Source organism: Megascapheus bottae, chromosome 4 (assembly GCF_031878675.1).
Source record: "Megascapheus bottae isolate mThoBot1 chromosome 4, mThoBot2.hap1, whole genome shotgun sequence".
Lineage (NCBI taxonomy): Eukaryota > Metazoa > Chordata > Mammalia > Rodentia > Geomyidae > Megascapheus > Megascapheus bottae.
Window position 1 is genome coordinate 72,031,913 of NC_143512.1, and position 19,878 is coordinate 72,051,790.

The 19,878-nt window shown below is 37.6% G+C and overlaps 1 protein-coding gene across 1 annotated transcript in view; it reads left to right on the plus strand.

Moving 5' to 3' along the window:
• The window catches only part of LOC150064635 (cadherin-10), a 142,454-nt gene extending 122,803 nt beyond the window's left edge, over positions 1–19,651 (plus strand). Inside the window, exons 9-12 of the mRNA XM_090332099.1 lie at positions 6,580–6,701; positions 10,326–10,434; positions 13,910–14,161; positions 18,611–19,651. Coding sequence (XP_090188225.1) covers positions 6,580–6,701; positions 10,326–10,434; positions 13,910–14,161; positions 18,611–19,113 — 986 coding nt within the window. The 3' untranslated portion in view covers positions 19,114–19,651. The remainder of the gene's footprint in view (positions 1–6,579; positions 6,702–10,325; positions 10,435–13,909; positions 14,162–18,610) is intronic.
• Positions 19,652–19,878: the final 227 nt, after the last annotated feature.

The window sequence follows — 19,878 nt, forward strand, 5'->3', positions numbered from 1 at the left end:
AGGGTTGGGGGTGTAGGCCCAGTGAGTCGCTGCTTGGATGGCCACTGTCACTCTCCACGATCCGAACGCAGCGTTCAGGCAGCCAGCGGGCGTCATTTTCTCCTTGTGAAAAAACACATACATGCCCTTGACCCCAGGTTAGAACAGGATCGGGTCCATGCCAAGCACCAGTTAGGGGATCCTTCCACTTTACTAAGGCAAAAGGACGCTGCGCTCTTTTTTCTCAGAATCGCTGAGCAGCAGATAAATTATTTGAATCCAAATTCAAAAAATTTAAAACAAATAAAGCATGATTAAGTATATTCACAGGGGTAGCGGGATATGACTCTCCTTTCTGTATTTTAGCAATTTGATGTTTTAATAATCCATTAGCTCTCTCCACGATGCCTTGACCTTGAGGATTGTAAGGAATGCCTGTAATATGAGTGATATTATAGGAATGGCAGAAGGATTGAAATGCTCGGCTTGCATAGCCAGGGCCATTATCTGTTTTTATTTGCGAGGGAATCCCCATCTCAGCAAAGCATCGAATGCAGTGAGAGATACAATGTTTAGTGGCTTCCCCAGCAAGGGGGGTGGCCAAGATAAAATTAGAATAAGTATCTACAGTAACATGAACATATTTTAATCGGCCAAATGATGGAACATGTGTGACATCCATCTGCCAAATGTGATTAGAAAGCAGTCCTCGTGGATTTATGCCTAAATGGGGGGCTGGTGAAAAAGGGACACAGTTGGAGCAAGTCTTAACTATTTGTCGTGCTGCTTCTCTAGATAATTTAAACTGTTGGCGCAAGGCTCGACTGTTTTGATGATGGATGGCATGTGACTGCTTAGCAAGTTCAACCTGAGTTAAGTAAACTCTGGTGGCGGAGTCAGTAACTGCATTGCCCTCACTTAAAGGGCCAGGAAGATTAGTGTGAGCTCGAACAAAGCCAAAAAAACAGGGGTGGTTGCGAGAACAAAGCAAAGTTTGTACTTGGCGAAATTGGGTCTGAATATTGGAGTTAGTAGTTCCAATAAAGGGAACAGTTTCTATGACTTGAAGAGCACGAATTACATATTGACTGTCTGAGTATAAGTTAAAGGGCTCGTCTTGTAACAGGACGAGTGCTTGTAAAACAGCCTCTAATTCCACCTCTTGGGCGGAGGAAAAACCCGTAACCCAAGATTGAGTTTTCCCATTAATGGTCAAAGCAGCCTTTCCATTAGAGGATCCATCTGTAAATACCAAAGCAGCAGAAGATAAAGGCGAGGCCTGTACTATGGAAGGAAATAGAAACGTATGACACGCAGCAAATTGGAGAAGTTTGTTAGACGGGTAGTGATGCAAAATTTTCCCCGTATAATTGGCCCAAGCAATGGCCCAAGAATCGCAATGGGCGAATAGCCAATCTTGTTGTTGTAGATTATATGGGACACAGATAAAATGAGGTTCCTGACCTAAATATTTACGGGAATCCACTCGGCACATATGTATCAGATTAGCTACCAATTCGTAGTAGGGGGTCAGCACTTTGCCGGGTGTTGATGGTAGATAAAGCCATAAAAGTGGGCCATCCTGCCACAATACAGCAGTTGGGGAGTGAGAAGTAGCTAAAATGTAAACTCCCCAGGGTTTAGAATAGTCACAATAGTTCACTTGTTGCTGGGAAATTGCCTTTTCTACAATTTGGATGGCCCTCCTGGCGTCAGGGTTTAATTCGCGCAAGGATGTAGGGTTGGTATCTCCTTTTAAGAGATCAAAGAGGGGTTTTAACTCTCCTGTGGAGAGCTTTAGATAAGGCCGAAGCCAATTTATATCTCCTAAGAATTGCTGAAAATCATGAAGAGTTCTTAAGTGTGAAGTTTTTAATTGTATTTTTTGGCTTTTAAAATAGTATGGGCCTAATATATGGCCTAGATATGTAAAAGGGGGGTGTTCCTGAACCTTTTCAGCTGCTATTATAAGGCCAAAGAGGCTCAGATCTTGCTTTAGTTGTCCAAAGGCTTGTCGTACGATGATAGGGTCAGAACAAGCCAACAAGATGTCATCCATATAATGAACAATATAAACAGAAGAAAATTTTTCACGAGTGGAAGAAATGGCTCTAGCTACAAAACTTTGACATAAAGTTGGGCTATTTGCCATGCCCTGTGGAAGCACAAGCCAGTGATATCGCTTCATGGGTTCTTTAAAATTAACAGAGGGGACGCTGAAGGCAAAGCGCTTACAGTCTTGAGGCGCCAGGGGTATAGTATAGAAACAATCCTTCAAATCTATAATAATCTTATAAGTATCCTTTGGGATTGCCATGGGTGAAGGCAAGCCAGGCTGTAGGGCTCCCATCAGTTCCATGGTGGCGTTCACTTTCCTCAAATCCTGTAACAGCCTCCATTTACCTGACTTTTTCTTTATAACAAAAATTGGAGAGTTCCATGGAGAGTTAGAAGGGGCCACATGTCCCAAGTCCAGCTGTTCCTGTACCAGCTGCTGTACTGCAATGATCTTTTCTAGTGAAAGAGGCCACTGTTCGACCCATACCGGTTCTTCAGAGAGCCAATTTATGGGATCAGCATGAAGGGCAGGACAAACTACAGCCCCCGTTAAAGAATACCCTAATCCTTGTCTCGTAGGGTGAGACTGGGGTTGGAGTGGCTCTAGCTCCCCCTGTGCTGCTCGGCCTAGTCCCCTAAAGGGGAGGAGGCCTTGATCAAGTAACTGCTTAGTGACCGCAGCACTAGGACTGAACATATACACTCCCATTTTTTCCATGATATCACGACCCCATAAATTAATTGGCAGATGATCCAGGACAAATGGCTGAAAATGACCAGAGTGCCCTTCCTCATCTCTCCAAACAAGGATCGCACTGCTCTGCTGTGGGTCAGTTGCTTGCCCAACCCCCTGTAGGGAAGTCATAGAGGTTGTCAGGGGCCATTGGGCTGGCCAATGTTTTTTAGATATCACAGACACATCTGCTCCAGTGTCTAATATTCCTTTAAAGGGCTTTTCTTGTATAAATATAGTCATCTCAGGCCTCTCTTGTTTTATGCTTTGTACCCAATAGATATCAGAAGATCTAAATCCTCTCTGCCCACATGGGGAATTAGCAGTCTCCCCGGGAGGTAAAGGCACAAGTATTAGTTGTGCTAATTTTTGACCGGCTGGGATCGATACCACGTGTTTCGGGGCAGAGGCCATAACTTTGATTTCTCCAGTAAAATCCTGGTCAATATTGCCAGGTGTAATCTGTATCCCTTTAAGGGCTGAACTACTTCGCCCTAACAGCAATCCAGCCACTCCCGGGGGAAGGGGGCCGAAGACCCCCGTGGGGAGAGCTTGTGTCCCCATCTCTGGGGTCAATACTGAGCAGGTGGAGGAACAGAGGTCCAATCCTGCACTGCCTGGGGTGGCACGGAGGAGGCTGGAGACTGATCTTGGGGGGTTGTTAGAAGATGCACTTGTGGCCGAGAAGAGGGAGGGACTGCCCCATGGTTTTGCGGGGCCAGGGGCTGGCCCCTTCTCCAGTTTCCCAAAAACGGGCGGCCATTGCGATTTGTTGCTGACTTGCAATCTTTAGCCCAGTGCTTCCCTTTACCACAGCGTGGACATGTGCCAGGTGATTTTTCTCTCTTTAACCTGGCTTGGCGTGGGCATTGCGTCACCCAATGTCCTATTTGTCCACAAGAAAAGCAACGCCCTGGGGGTCTAGCATCCTGAGAATGCCGCTGACCTCTGTATTTTAGAAATTCAGTAACAGTCTTTTCTTGAGGAGCGGCGGCTAAAGTAAGGCCTTGTACATGGGAGGGTCCAATATCAGCACACAGTGAAATAAAGTCAGTGATTCCTTCCTTATTCCTATGGGGTCTGATAGCCGCCTGACAGGCGGCGTTGGCATTTTCATAGGCTATGTGTCTAACTATAATCTTCCTTGCGTTCTCATCTTGTACTAGGCAGTCTGCAGTCTCCATTAATCGAGACAAAAATTCTAGATAAGGTTCATTCGGTCCCTGTTTAACTTCTACTAGATTTTTTGTACGATTGGAATTGCGTAACCTTTTCCAAGCCTCTCTAGCCGCAGCATTTATTTGCAAATAGGCCTCCTTTGCATAACCCAATTGATCTTCGGTGTTTTTATAGGTTCCCTCTCCTAACAACTGATCAACAGTGTAAGGCAGGTTCTTAGACCTATTTGTTTCAATTTTAGCCCGACACTGTGCAGTGAACTCTGTCTCCCATAATAAGTACTCTCCTGCACTAAGGCATGCTCTGGCAAGCCGCTTCCAGTCATTTGGGCATGCAATACCAGCACATGCGGCCTCCAATATTACTTGAGTAAAAGGGGCAGTTGGCCCATATTGGGAGCAGGCACTCTTTAAATCCTGTAACAGTGGAACAGGAACAGGTTGATGGTATACTTGTTCATCATGATCAACTAAACTAGGGAAGCATCGAGGCCCTGAAATATCTTCCCTCTCTCTAGCAGCCTGAGTCAGGTTTAATTGTGATGCACTGTGCCTGGTTGTAGTGCCTGTTAAAAGGGACTTGTTGCTAGGGCCTTTAGGCTTGCCTAAAGGTTGAGAAAGGGATTGAGGCCGTAAGGCTGCAGCCGGAGGCGGTGGGTGTGAGGGGTAAGGTTTAGAATCAGACACCATAGTGGCCTGAGGGTCATATTTCTTTCCTACTTCTGGGGGGGCTCTCTGCTCTGTCCCCATTTTCGATAGAAGATGTAGCATTTCTTCTAACTTCTTCTCTATCGTAGCCACCCGGCCCTCCAATGACTCATCATAACTTTCCTCCTTGGTATTCAAACCTGAATTCTGATACTCAATATCTACTGGTTGTTGTTCCCTTTTCAAGATCTCACTTAGACTCTCTTGGGCTGCGGCATATGGCTCAGCCTCAGGTTCTTCAGAAGGGTCCTTTAACTCATAAAGTTCCCTTAATTCAAGATTAAGTTCAGCATTTTCATGTAGAGGATCTATGTATTCACTTACTAAATTCCATACAGTAGTAGCCTCTACTGGGGTCTTTTCGGGGCCATATACATCATAATAATCTTGAATTCTTTTTCCTATCCGCTGCCAGGCTTTTTGGAATTCCTCCTCTATAGACCTCGGGCATGCCTCCTCGACAAACTGTAGGAAGCTCTGAAGCACCCCTTTTTCCACCCACATTCCGTGGGCTTCAAATAGGCCTGTTAAGATCGGTAGAAATAACCCATGGCTATTAGCTTGACCCATAATTTTTACTCCTGACTATACTCTCTTAATAGTCCTACGATGTGTTACTCACCACAGGGAGGGGTCCTTCACCTTCGTCCCAGATTTTCAGGGTCCCTGTTCGGGCGCCAGATGCCGGGGCCAACCGGCAGCAAACCAGGGTTCGCAGATTGGGATTCCTGAAATAGGGGGCAAGGACTAGGAAAAAATAGAAGAGAGACAAACAGATGGGGTTCAGGAGGGCTACAGCCCAAATCAGGAGCCACTGCTTAAGAAGCCTGTAGCCCAAGACCGTAGCCCAGTTTATTTCCAGTTCTCAATCTTAAATACACATCTTTAAACTAGGGAACTGCCAGGGGCTACATTCGTACAAACAGTATCAAGTCTGAAATAGGTTGAATGAGAAGCTATCAAGTCCCAAACAGGTTAAATGAGAAGCTATTGACACAGCCCAAAATCATGATAAGAGCTTACTTCCTTGTGTACTCAATTGTGCGGGTCCAAGGTCACTGACCCCACAGTCAGTCCCCAACAATTTATCTCCTCTTCAAGACAAAGCCTATGTTTTACACTTGGATTTAGAATTCTGTTTGTCATCTTTTGTACTGTTTCACTCTTGTAAATGATCTGCAAAGAAATCAGTTCTTACACATTATTTTTTTACGTATTAATTTCATTAACTTACCAAATATGGAGGGAGGATAAGTTTTTAGAGCAGTAAGGTATATCTCCTTAGCAATTAATGCTTTTCCATTTGTATTAAAATTAATAAGAGGATAGTAACTTAGATTCTTAATTCTTAATTCATTTTAAACAATTTAAATCTAAAAGTATTGCAAAATATAAAAGACAGAATGGTATACAAGGAAAGCAGAGACATAAATAAAACACATTCATTCAAAATGCTTTTTTGTACATATTTTTGCCAGTCCAGGGGCTTGAACTCAGGGCCTTGGCACTGTCCTTGAACTGTCATAAGATTAATGTTCTGTGGCTTGAGTCACAGCAATACTTTTGGCTCTTTCTGTGCATGTGGTACCAAGGAATCTAATCCAGGGCTTTATGCATGGTAGGCAAGCAGTCTACCACTAGTCCACACTTCCAGCCTCCAACATTTATTCTTTCATACTTTTTATACTTTTAAAAGATGTTGAGAAATGAGAGTAGTAGTCATATGTTCAATAGCAGCTATCTTCATGATTTTTTAAAGATCAGATGACAAAATAAGATTTTCTATTATAGTTGCCCATTGTTTTAGGAGAACAAATGCATGCTTATCTGTAAGCAAGCTTTTAATATTCCAAGATACCTCTATAAATTAAGTGTGGTGGAAAAAAAGCATTTCCTTAATCTTTTTTCTTCTCCTTTTCCTAGATAATCCCAAAGAGACAACCCGTGTGGCTGTTTTTGTTAGGATTTTGGATGTTAATGACAATGCCCCACAATTTGCTGTGTTCTATGACACCTTTGTATGTGAAAATGCCAGACCTGGACAGGTAAGCATCGTGAGCATTAAAAACATGGGATTGTTTCAGCTTTGCAAACAGTATTTTCCAAATCTTGAGAAAATGAATATACAGGGACAGGAAGTCCTTACATAAATGCCTAAGAGTATTTTAAAAAATGATTTAATGTTATCAGAATTGAAAAGATTTAAATGCTATTAGTTCAAGTTTGGGGTTTTCTTTGCAAAGTTCCAATGCAAAGATAATTTTTTGCCACAAAAGTGATGGAAAAATAATTCCAAATTTTATAACTTTCAAAAATAAGATTGAACACCAGCTCCTGATGCACCATCAGACGTATTTTCAAAACTGCTAATGCAATGAGAAGTGAAGGCTCAGAGGAAACCCAAGGACAAATGCAGGAGACCATTGGTATATTGAAATAATATATGAATATATGGAAATATTTTTTTGAAATAGGACAGCAGAATGTGCTTTTTATAGACTTAAACATGCCTTCCATCATTATAGCCATACATAAAGTGCCTAATGACTCAGTTGTAGCTCTTTAAAAATTTCTTCTTACACTAGCTTTGTTTATAATTATTTAAATCTTTCCCTCAGTGGGCTCATTTTGTTGTTTGAAAATTTCCAGCATGTATGGTTGAAGAAAATATTCTTAATTGGTTTGAGTGCTATCTTCACAGAAGGAAGCTGCATGCCATAAATAATAATTGGAAATTGACTGGGTTTTATTAAAGAAGGAAAGCAACTGAGAAACTGTATTGTGCTCTGACATCATTTGATGCTTTGTAAACATCAATGTCAGCGTTATATTTTATGCAAATTATATTATGCAATAGCTCAAATTCTTCCTTTTGAACATTTTAATAAGATTTCAATAGCCTATGGTTTGAAATAGTAAAATTGCAGCAATTGAATTCCTTTTTTTCTACTTCAAAGTGTTATGGCAATACTTAGTTTGGGATATTAAAATAATTTAGCTGCTTCTACCTTTCTTCTTAAGGAAACCAAGTCTACCCTACACAAAAGGTTCCAAACAGTCCTTTGCCTGATATCTCAGCATGATATCAGTTAAAAATCTTTCTTTGAAAATATAAATTAACCACTTTGATACTTCTGAGTGCATCCTTTTCCTTCTATGATTATTTAATTTTGATTGTCTTTTTAGAACATTCCAGTCATCACTATTAAATGTATTAAACCCATGTATTAGAAATACAAAATAGATAATCATGTTTTATTTCTTTATAATTTTCCTCTTTGCAACTAGCCCAGTAATGTCTCTAAACTCCTGTACAAGCCAAACATTCAGATTAAAAGTGAAATTAATTTAAAAATAGCTTGCCTTGAACAAGTTCACAGGGAAAGGTGGGTGCAGATTCATCTGTTTCTCATGTTGGTCATTTTTAATCAGACCAGTTTCTTAGGTGTCATTTTGGTCTTGTTTTCTTAAAAAATTCTTATACAAGACTCTTGGACATGAAATGATATCCAGGTGCTTATTTGATCAGCTTCTTCAAGGAACCCTCCATGGAATTTACTTGACAGCCTTGTCTCTTCTTCTAAGAAGGAGCTTTAGTTCTCCAAAGAGCTCCTCAACCCAACCAATACTCCGGGAAACTATGTTTCTTTAAATATCACTTAGAATACTGAAACAATGTGAAATAATTCCATGCTCTCAGTGTGTGGAGAAATTGAGAAGAAAGAAATAAAGCAAATTGTGATTGTCTCCTTTGTACTTCTGGTCTTCTTTTCACTCATTCTAAGGATAGAAGGTTTTTATTCTTTTAGAAAAGATGTGGCATTCCACCAATGTAATATTAAATGCCCTCTCATGTGCATATCATAGACAACGTCAGTTCTCATGTTTTTCATCTTAGAGAGACAGGAGACTGGAAAAATGAAGATAGGTCTGCCTAGTTTTTTTTTTTTTTTCAATCCATTTCCTTTTCTTAGGCTCATTCTTTTAGCTGATAATAGAATATTTTTTCATAACTAGGGGAACAAAATTGAATTTGAATCTCAAAGAACACTTCTGAAAGGCGATATGAAATAGTAACCTATAGAAACCCATATTCAAAACTATTTCAGTCAGAAAAATACATATATTCCATAGGACACTGGTCAGTTATTTCTCCCACAATCAAAAGTGGTTGCTTTGAGTAAAGCAGTTTATGAATACAATGCATTGTGATCAGTTGTGTCACCCCTTCAACACTCTCATCCCTCTTGGACCCACTACTTCATTTACTTTTCCTAAGTGTGAGGTTTATACACTGAATTCTCAACTATATTCTCCCCTACATCCCCCCCTTCATCCTTCCATTCCTCTTTCTTTACCATTCCCCCTCCCACATTGGTTTTGACCAATGTTTCTAAAAAGAAATTACACTGCTTGAGCTTTCCATAGAGCCTATTATATTTCAGTTAATTATGTAGCAACTTGTTTGCCGAATAAAGTTTTTTCTTATAGATTTGTAAGCACATCATATCTACCACAACTGAGGGAAATCAAACAACCTTTGTTTCTCTGGGTTGGGCTTAAATACTTACTATAATTATTTGCTCAATGTTTCCATTTCATTATGAATGCTACAATGTCATTCTTTCTAATGGATCAGTGAAATTCCAATACGTACATATACTATATTCTCTTGACCCATTCATCTATTGTGGGGCATGAAGCTTAATTCCATAATCTTGATAATGATAAGTAGTGCTGTGATGAGCATTGGTGGATTTACTGTGATCATGTGTGTGTTCTGGTGAATAATTGCCCCAAAATGGAATTTCTGGATGCGATAGTAATCCTATGACTATTTCTTTTGAACAACCTCCATAATGCTTTCAGAGTTGTGGAACAAGTTTATGTTCCCATTATTTGAACAACCTCCATAATGCCTTTCAGAGTTGTTGAACAAGTTGATGTTCCCACTAATAGTGTAGTAAAATAATCTTTTGGCCAAATTCTAGGCAGCCTTTGTTATTGTTTAATAATGGATATTGTAACTAGAAACAAAACTAGTCTTCTCAAGGTAAGTAATAAAACATATTGACCGTAGTGTTTTCATCTTTCGTACCTTTAAATGTAATAAGAAAAATGGACTCATTTTTCATATTGTTTAATATTATGATCACTAAAATATACCTTGAGAAAACAAGTTATCTATAATTATAGTTTACCTAAGGACATGAAACAGAAAAATTTTATTCCTTTTTCAAATGTTCAGATGTAATACTTGATACTGTCATTTTTCATTTCTTAGTTGTGTCAATTACTTTATTGGAACTGTGTTACAAGAAATTTGCATCCAATAGAAATAAAAGTGAGTTTGCATACAGAAAGCCATGGGAAATGGCACTGTCTGTTCCTTGTTGCCTTCATCTCAAGTCCATTGCAAGTCTTTAGAGCACATTTAGAAAAATATAGCTGCTGTGATTTTGAATATGTGATTAGGAAAAAAGGCAATACTTAGTGATGATGAGAAAGATATTCAAAAGTAAAGTAATCATTTAAAAACCTTCCAGATATATACACAATGAAGGAAACTAATTATCTCTTTAAAACTTTTTGACCAATATAAAAATGTACAGATTACAAATGCTGCTATATCCATGGAACTTTGGTGATTATATAATCTCTCTTTGCAGCTCATCCAAACAATAAGTGCAGTAGATAAAGATGATCCCTTAGGCGGACAGAAGTTTTTTTTCAGTTTAGCTGCTGTCAATCCAAATTTCACAGTACAAGATAATGAAGGTAAGTTTTTAGTATTTACTCATTTCAGTTAAGAAGACCCCAACATTAAATTTCCCCCAAAGTGACCAGTTCAATATTAATTTGCCACTATGACTGAAAAAATATCACGACTTTTGCCTATGTATTTAGTGATATGTTTATTTTTTGCCTAACAATGTTTGCTATCTTGAATTTGCAATAATAGGTTGCCTTTTGACATATTTAGGAAAATTTTTGAAATGCTAGAATAATTAGTTTATTAATAAGGAAAGGTAAGATGTGTTGACATATGAATGGCTCCAATGGGATTTAAAAGCAGAAGATTCACTAAAGCTATGTATGCATAAAATAGTGCAATGACAATAAGTAGTCAAATTTACTAGTAAGAAGATTCAGGTCAGGAAAAATTAGACATTGTTCTCTGAAATACAGAAATTTTATGTCCTTGACATTGTTTCTTATATTTGCATGCTAGAAAATTTTTAAATAAAAATTCTATGAATTTTTTATATATTTATTTATTTATCTCAGTGAAACTGGAGTTTGAACCCAGGTCTAATACTTGAGCCTAACCATTTGCCTCCAGTCTTGCATTTGGCCTGATATTTGGGCTAGATATTACAAGCATGAGTCAAATTGCCCAGTTGAAAATGGTTATTATTATTTTTAACAATTTAAACAGTTTCTTGATGAATATATATTATGGAAAATTATGTTATTAGTAATATCCTATGCCACGTCTTTCCATGTCCTTACAAACGGGGCGATGTCATTTTTCTGATGGCTGCATAGAATTCCATTGTGTATAAATACCACATCTTATTGATCTAATCATCTACTGAGGGCATATGGATAGATTCCATATATTAGCTATGGTGCTGCAGTGAACATTGTTGTGCTAGTGTCTTTAATATGTTCTTGCTTCTGAGCGATTGGGTAAATGCCAAGCAATGGAATTGCTAGAAAAATCATATTAAGTGAAGTAAGCCCCACTCAAGGGAACATAGGCTCAAAGATTTCCCTTATTTGTCATATTTAGTATAACCTTGGACTCTCCTAGCAGAGGATTACAATAGGACAAAATCTAGATACATAAGGCCATATAGGATGAGGCTAAATGAAAGGACCTCCAGATATGGAAAAAAGAGCCATATAATGTGTGATTGTTGTTCTTAATATAATGTGTGATTGTTGTACTGTATTTCTCAACTCTTTTGTTTTCCTTTGGTTGTTCTCATATTGTTACAGTATCTTACTTTGTTATCTGGTGTACTGTATATATGTTTATTTGTTTATTTGAAGTAGGATAGGGAAGAGAGAAGACAAGATGAGGGGAGGGCTAGGTGTGGGAAATGAGGACAAAAACATGAGAAGGGGTATCAGTGTTTGTGAAGTAATGCACCATCTGGCAAATATAATGTAACCCTTCTATTAATTACAATTAAAATATTTAAGAAAGAAACTATCCTATGCCAAGTACTTTTTATGTTGCATTGCTTACCTTAGCTTATACTTATTAAAAGTTATGCTCTAACACCTTTAGATGATCTTCTAAGCATAAGATTATAGTTTAATATAGTAGATTATTTTACTTTGAGACAACTCTTATTTGACATTTATCTTGTATACCAATTTCATAAATGAAAGGGAAGATATCCATTGGTGGCATCTCCTACTTAGAGTTGCAAAATTAACATGCTTTATAAGGTACTAGACACCTAAAGTTACTGGTATTAGAAATATTTACATTCTGGGCTAGGAGTTGAGCCTAGTGGTAGTGCTTGTCTAGCATGCATGAAGACCCTGGTTTGATTCCTCAGTACTACATATATAGAGAAAAAAAAAAAATAGGCCAGAAGTGGTACTGTGGCGCCAATAGTAGAACTTGAGAAAGCCCAAGGACAGTGTTCAGCCACTGAATTCAAGCCCCAGTACTGGCAAAAAAAAAATGTATATTAGATGCTGTATTTAAAATACAAAATGCCAGTTAAATCTAAATTTGAAATAAAAGCTATCAAACATTTCAATATTCTGAACCTGGCAACAAAAAGAGCTGTCATACAGTAAGGAATTTACAGGATCGAGGAGATGATATTGAATTGATAGATCCTGTTTCTAAGTGCATTTTAATTTGCTTTTTTGTTCCTGTGAAACCCAGCACTGGATATTAAAAAGTGATGTAGAATTGAAATAATGCTGTCTTAACCTAGCATTTCACAGTTACACTTTGTTACACTAGGAAGAATTCATGAGTCTATATAAGTTAGTTGAAACAAAGGGAAAACCTGAATGAATGAAAGAATGAATGAATGGAGCTTTGAATATCTTATTAAAATTACCACATGTATGCTAATATTTATCTGAGAGATTCAAAATGAAATTCAAAGTGAGATTCAAAGTGAAAGAAGTGTGTCATAATATTTCTTGAAACTACATATTTAAAATGTATTCATGCATTTCTGTCTTGTCTTCTAAATTTCTTCTCCAGCTTATGTAGTTGACTGGTGATGTTAACTTCTCTTTCTTCATTTAATAGATGATTTATGTTCAATCACAAAACCAGCAAGATACTGTCACTGTTTTTCTGTTCTGTTTTGGCATTTAAATATCCCTGTGGTGACTAGGGTAAAAAGACATGGTTAATATATTATATATAGACAAACAAATAATTAAACAGAATGTTTACTGAGCATTTCTGTAAACATTGATTTTGGAGATCTAGAAAATATTGTTTTATTTATTTAATGTTTCCTTTTAAATTAATTAATCCCCTGACTTTCTATTAAAGAATACTGGGTGAATCAACAGGTTTAAGTTAGTATTCGTGGCAATTCAATATTCCTTGATTATTTGGAGGATTTTTATTGAATTTTTCTTTTCTTTAGAATTTTATTAGACATTCTACAAGAGTTCTTCTAAGTCCTTTGCCAATTCTGCTATGTCCAAAACTTAAAGCTATACATTGATTTTAATGGTCAGAAGCTATCATTAAACAACATCACATAATCTACACACTATTGATCATATAGTGTGATTTATAGTGATTCCTGGTGATTTTAATGCTAAGCTTTAAAACACAATAGTGATTAGAATACCACAAATCATGTTTTCATTATGGATAGTATCATTCTGATATGTAAATAAACAGGCACATATTCAGATATGTAATAAAATAATTTATTTTTCCTATATACAGTGTATGTTTTCAACTCTGAGACATAATATCACCTATGTAGTCTTTGTGAGTTCTTTATATAGACTCAACTTTTTTAAGAAATATGATAATTACTCAAAAACTTAGCAAATAAACAGTCCATAGTATTACTTTATTTTGGGCGGGATACCTAATTTTCTTATCCATAGGAATTGCCTTGCAGATGCTGGGTAGCAGCAAATAGGCCAGTTTTGCATTTTACATAAATTCTTTTTATTTGGGTTTGTTTGAAATAGATTTTACTCTCCTAAACAATTTCTAATATTTTACATTTGGTTTTAGATAACACTGCCAGAATTTTAACCAGGAAAAATGGCTTTAGCAGACACGAAATCAGCACCTATCTCTTGCCTGTGGTGATATCGGACAATGACTATCCCATTCAGAGCAGCACAGGCACACTGACAATCCGAGTGTGTGCCTGTGACAGCCAAGGCAACATGCAGTCCTGCAGCGCCGAGGCCCTGCTCCTGCCCGCGGGTCTCAGCACAGGAGCCTTGATTGCCATTCTCCTTTGCATCATTATCCTTCTAGGTAAGATACTGCCAGGGTAACAGGACCATCCGCCAGCGTGTCTTCTTCAGTATGTTGATGAATAGGAAATATTATTAAGACATCTTCCTCCCCTCAAATAATGCCAAGGTTTTCAGGTCGATCTAACTTAATGATGCAATAGTATTTACATGAAAAGACCTGTTCAAAAGACGTAGGTATTTGTATAGAAATGTTTATAATTTGAACGATGGGGTTTTTCTCTGTAACCAGAACTTTATTCAAATGCAAATCCAGCTGGGAAGAAAGAAAAAATTTCATTTATATATATATATATATATATATATATATATATATATGTATGTATGTATTTCCCATCCTGGGGTTTGATCTCAGGGTCTAAGCATCCCTTCCTAAGCTTTCTCAAGGCTAGCACTCTACCACTTGAGCCATAGCACCACTTCCAGATTTTTCTGTGTATTTGGTACTAAGGAATTGAACCCGAGTCTTTATGAGTGGTAGTCAAACACTCTAACCACTAGGCTAAACTCCCAGACTGTCTTTTATTATAATATATGACTTGAATACAAGGAAGATGAGTGTAGGATAGTCTCTGTGAGAGCTTGTAAAGATGACAGGCCAGCAACACAACCCACTCCATAAGCTTTGCTGAATGTTTTGATGAAATCAGGTATTGTTTGAAATCCTATGTCCAGAGAAGAATGGAGAAATAGATATTAATAACCAACACTCCCAATTACCTTCTAGCCAGGCTTTTCTTTCCTCCATCCATAAGGGGTGTGGTAATAAGCCCTATGGCAGAACATCTTCCGGGCTCACCCCCCAAATTTTTATTTTGGGGGTAGAGTGGGAGCTGAAGCAGCTGGCAGTGTACAATAGCTTCTCATCACTACTCCTACAACATTTGAAAGCTAGACATTAACAGATCTCAGTGGGATGACATAAAGTCAAAATGCAAGCTGACCATTTTTTTTCTACAAAGACATCTTAAATCTCCATTTAATCTTTAAAAAATTCCTAGTGGTAGAGTGCTTGCCTAGCATGCATGAAAACCCAGGTTTCGTTCCTCAGTACCACATACATAGAAAAAAAAAAAAAAGCTGGAAGTGGTGCTATGGCTCAAGTAGTAAAACTCTGGCCTTGAGAAAGCCCAAGGACAGTGCTCACACCCTGAGTTTAAGCACAAGAACTGGCACCAAAAACGCAACAACCAAAAAAAAAAAAAAAAAAAACACATAAAAACAAACAAAAAAAGCATTCCTACCAACCTATACTCAACTCTTTGTTTTGTATTGCCAAAGTTACTTTATATGTTATTTCTATTAGAAAATACAAATTTGAGGCAGCACATGACTTTTCCATGTGTAATAAAGAGTAATCTTCATTTCATTTCATTTTTTTCAGACTATGTAAGAATTGATAAAATTTTTCTGCAAGGCATGATGATACATATCTGTCTTTCCAACTGCTTGGGAGGGTGAGAATGTAGACTTTAAAGATGGAGCTCAGCCTGGGCAAGATAGAGATACAAATGCAAATCTTCACAAAATGAAATTCAAAGTAAACGAAGAACAATTTGGCTTACCATCAATAAAGTACACACATGAAGAGTGGCCCAATACATAATTTCCAATATTTGAATTAAGTTACATTAGAAATTATGTATTAATAATTGGAGTTCATATTTTTTATTGTATAAGTGAGGTCATCCTTCTGACATATGAATAATTCACACATTAAGGAATATTGATCATTGATCATAGCAACATTTTATTCATTGTTTGCTTGTTATTAAGCACCCATTAGCACTTTACCAGAAGTATTTTTCTTTTTCATTTTGAAAGAACGAAGTGTTGCATCCAGAGATAGTTATCTATACTTCATACACAGTGATAGGGAAGGATGACTTAGTTGATACATTCTCTAAAGCCCTACAGTTTCTGAGTGACTTACTACTTGCCCCCCTTAGTTTCCAATGGCTCCTTCAGATTACTACCATTATTTTATCCTCATGCTTGGTTCAGACCTCCTTATCTCACCCATACACATTGAATCTGTTGTAAATTAGACTTTAACCTGGTTTGCTTGTCCCCAAAATAATAATACTTGGCTTTGCAGCCTACAGATTGCTTTAAAAATAATTTTATTCATTTATTGAGTTTATGTGGCACCAAGAAATCAAACACAGGGCTTCATGAGTGCTAGGCAAGCAGTCTACCACTAAGGCACATTACTTGACCACCAATTAAAAAAAAAAATGCTGTTCAGCAACAAACAAACAAATGAACACTAAAACATTACAGAGTATATGTACTTTCTGGTCCAATGAGCTTAACATTATTGTTGTGGGGAATTGCTATAATCTTAAGTGAAAATCATTTTCTGACATTCCAAGCAGCAGAGAAATACATTTAGACTTGAAGCCGATTGAAGCAAATGTTCACTCTCATTCCTCTTACAAGAATATTGCTTGCTGAGCAACATCGGTTGATAATAACTAATGTGAAATCTATTTTTTTCTTTGTTTTTTTGTGGGTCACGGGGCTTGAACTCGGCTGAACTTGGGCCTGAACTCGGCTTGAACTCGGGCTTGAGCTCTTCAGCTCAAGGCTACTGTTCTACCCCTGGGCCTGGGCACTGTTCCTGACCTCTTCAGCTCAAAACTACCATCCTACCCTTGAGCCAAGCTCCATTTTCCATTTTCCAGAGGTTAATTGGAAATAAAAGTCTCAGGTATTCCAGTTGTGCCTGGACTGGCTTTGAACCTCCATCCTCAGAGCTCAGCCTCCTGAGTAGCTAGCCACCACACCCAGCTGAAATCTACCATTTTTGTGTGCCTCCAAGTATACAAATCTATACAAAACAAAATACGTTTTTCTTAAAAAGTCAAAATATTTGTCTTCTACCTTTGTAATAAACTGTTTATTATTATAATTATTTAAACTCAAGAACATATACCAGCTCATTAAAACATCTGATATTATAGCATTAATAAAGCTCAAAGCTGACCCTTAGAAAAATTTGAACACATGTAGACTAATATTAATAAAAAAGAAAAATTTTATCACTGCATATACATTTATATAATAATAAAATATACATATGCTTTATACAATTTTATATAAAACTCATTCAAGAAATAAGATTGGTCCTTGTATTTTCTTGCCTAATTCAATTTATACCTGTCTCTGCAAATCATTTTAAATAATCAAGACTGACACATTTGGGTGAAATAAAAGTAGGAAATTGTACTGCAATCAGAGATGCACAAATTCAAATTTCCTGTTGAGTTTATTTTATGAACATTTTTCTAATTGGTAATAGCATCAGTTTTATATTTATTAGATTTTCTCATGGAAGTAGAGAAGTCTTTCTAAGAAATATGTGTTTTCCTCTGGGTCTCATTTACAATTACTTTACTCAAGGTTTATACCTGTTTCCTGTAGTTCTTAAGTGTATACTTTGTCACTTGATCTAAGACTTTTCAGATAGTTATATTCAAGGTTTTCCTTTTTAAAAAAGCATTCATCCCTAAAAATCTTTAAACATCTGTAAGGAGGTATGATGTCTAAATAACTTGGTCTGTTTTATTTTCAATGAGTTATTCTTTTAATAAAATGAGAGAAAAAAAAAAAGAACTAAGGCAACCCATCAGCAAAGCTATTTAATAGAAATCAGTGCATACCTTGCCAAGAATATCATTTTTCATAGTGTGTAAGGATGGGAAAAATGAGCCATATTTTAGCCCTTTTTCTCTGATTAGGAAGCAAAGTCGATTTTTTTTTCTAATTATTTTTTTTTTAAATTTCATTCAGCTTAATTTATTGTAAAGAGTATATTGTGTTCCTAATAAGGAATTCTGTTGCAGATGCATCTATAGATGTATATTATTTGGGTTTTAATCCACATAATTGTGAAATATCTTCTTTTTTTCCATATATTTTATTGTAATTAATAGAAGGGTTACATTATGTTCACCAGATGGAAGGTTCATGTAGCATTTTTTTTGTCACTACTTACTGCAACAGATCAATACCTTCTGCACAGTGAGGAACTAACTCTGGGCCATTCTCAGGAAAATAAACAAAAAATAGGTAAAATAAATATATGTCACTGAACCTGAGGAACCTTCCACATTGCTTTAAAAATGCCTCTTGGAAATATCCATCCTAGCTACAAGCTCACCTCGTCCTCCAATAATAGTAATAATAATAATAATGTCCTCCAATAATGATAATAATAAATCCTCCTCCAATAATAATAATAATAATAATAAATCCTCCTCCTATAATAATATCATCCTCCAATAATAATAATAATAATAATAAATCTTCCTCCAATAATAATAACATCCTCCAATAATAATAATAATAATAAGACAACAAAGCATAGGAGCGGTCTGGGGTCTAGCCTGTCCCCATAGCACCCATCCCGCCCTGGCCATGTCCTGAGTCTTGTCTTTTCCTGCAGTGATAGTGGTGCTGTTCGCGGCTCTGAAGAGGCAGCGGAAGAAGGAGCCTCTGATCCTGTCCAAGGAGGACATCCGCGACAACATCGTGAGCTACAACGACGAGGGCGGCGGAGAGGAGGACACGCAGGCCTTCGACATTGGCACCCTGCGCAACCCCGCCGCCATGGAGGAGAAGAAGCTCCGGAGGGACATCCTCCCGGAGACACTGTTTATCCCCCGCAGGACGCCTACCGCCCCGGATCACACCGATGTGCGGGACTTCATCCACGACCGGCTCCAGGAGCACGACCTGGACCCCACCGCCCCGCCCTACGACTCGCTGGCCACCTATGCCTACGAGGGCAACGACTCCATCGCCGAGTCCCTGAGCTCCTTGGAGTCGGGGACCACCGAGGGAGACCAGAACTACGACTACCTTCGAGAATGGGGCCCGCGGTTTAACAAGCTGGCCGAGATGTATGGCGGCGGGGGCGGCGGCGGGGACAGCGACCAGGAGGCCTGACCTGTCACCAGATTCGAGATTCAGGAGAGCCTGCCTGCCACTCAGCACAACGGTCCCCTCCTTTCTTCCTTAATTTGTCCATTACTTAACATTCACTCTTTCCCATAGGATGTCTCCTGGAATATATATGACATTTTATTTAATCACTTCCAAAAGCCAAAGCTATGGAAATTTCGTGTTGTCCATCTTAGTAAATAAAAGAAATTTCAGAAACACGAACAGGATAGTTGACCCTTAAGGAACCTCACAAACAAAGCGCTTCTGTTAGATATCTATCTGCCCTGCCCTTGCAAAGAAAGCTTTTAAAAGGTCAAGAAAAAAAAAAAGAAAGAAAAAAATTGTATGGCCTATCCTGTTCTGTACATTAAATTTAAGAGAAAAAAAAAAAAAAAAAACAGTGTACATGTGGTGTTAGTAGGTGTGGTATGCAACCTGGTATACAAACGTGCAATTTCATTTCATCAAATTCTATCTGCTGATGTTTTATATTTATATTTTTGTATTTATTTTTAAAAAAATAAACAGGTTTTTACAACTATTTTGTTTCCAGCTTCTTTTATTTTCCTCCTAGGAAGAATTTTTTTTTCTCCAGAAAATATATACATTGAAACAAAATTACATTCAATCCAGGTAAGGAGAAAGTCAAAGTCATGATATTAATATTGAAAAGTCTAGTCAAATTAAGATAGAAGGTAAGAATTATTTTTCATTAAGTTTTTTATGCTGATAGTAACCATTTACAAGCCTCTTAAAATCTATCACTCA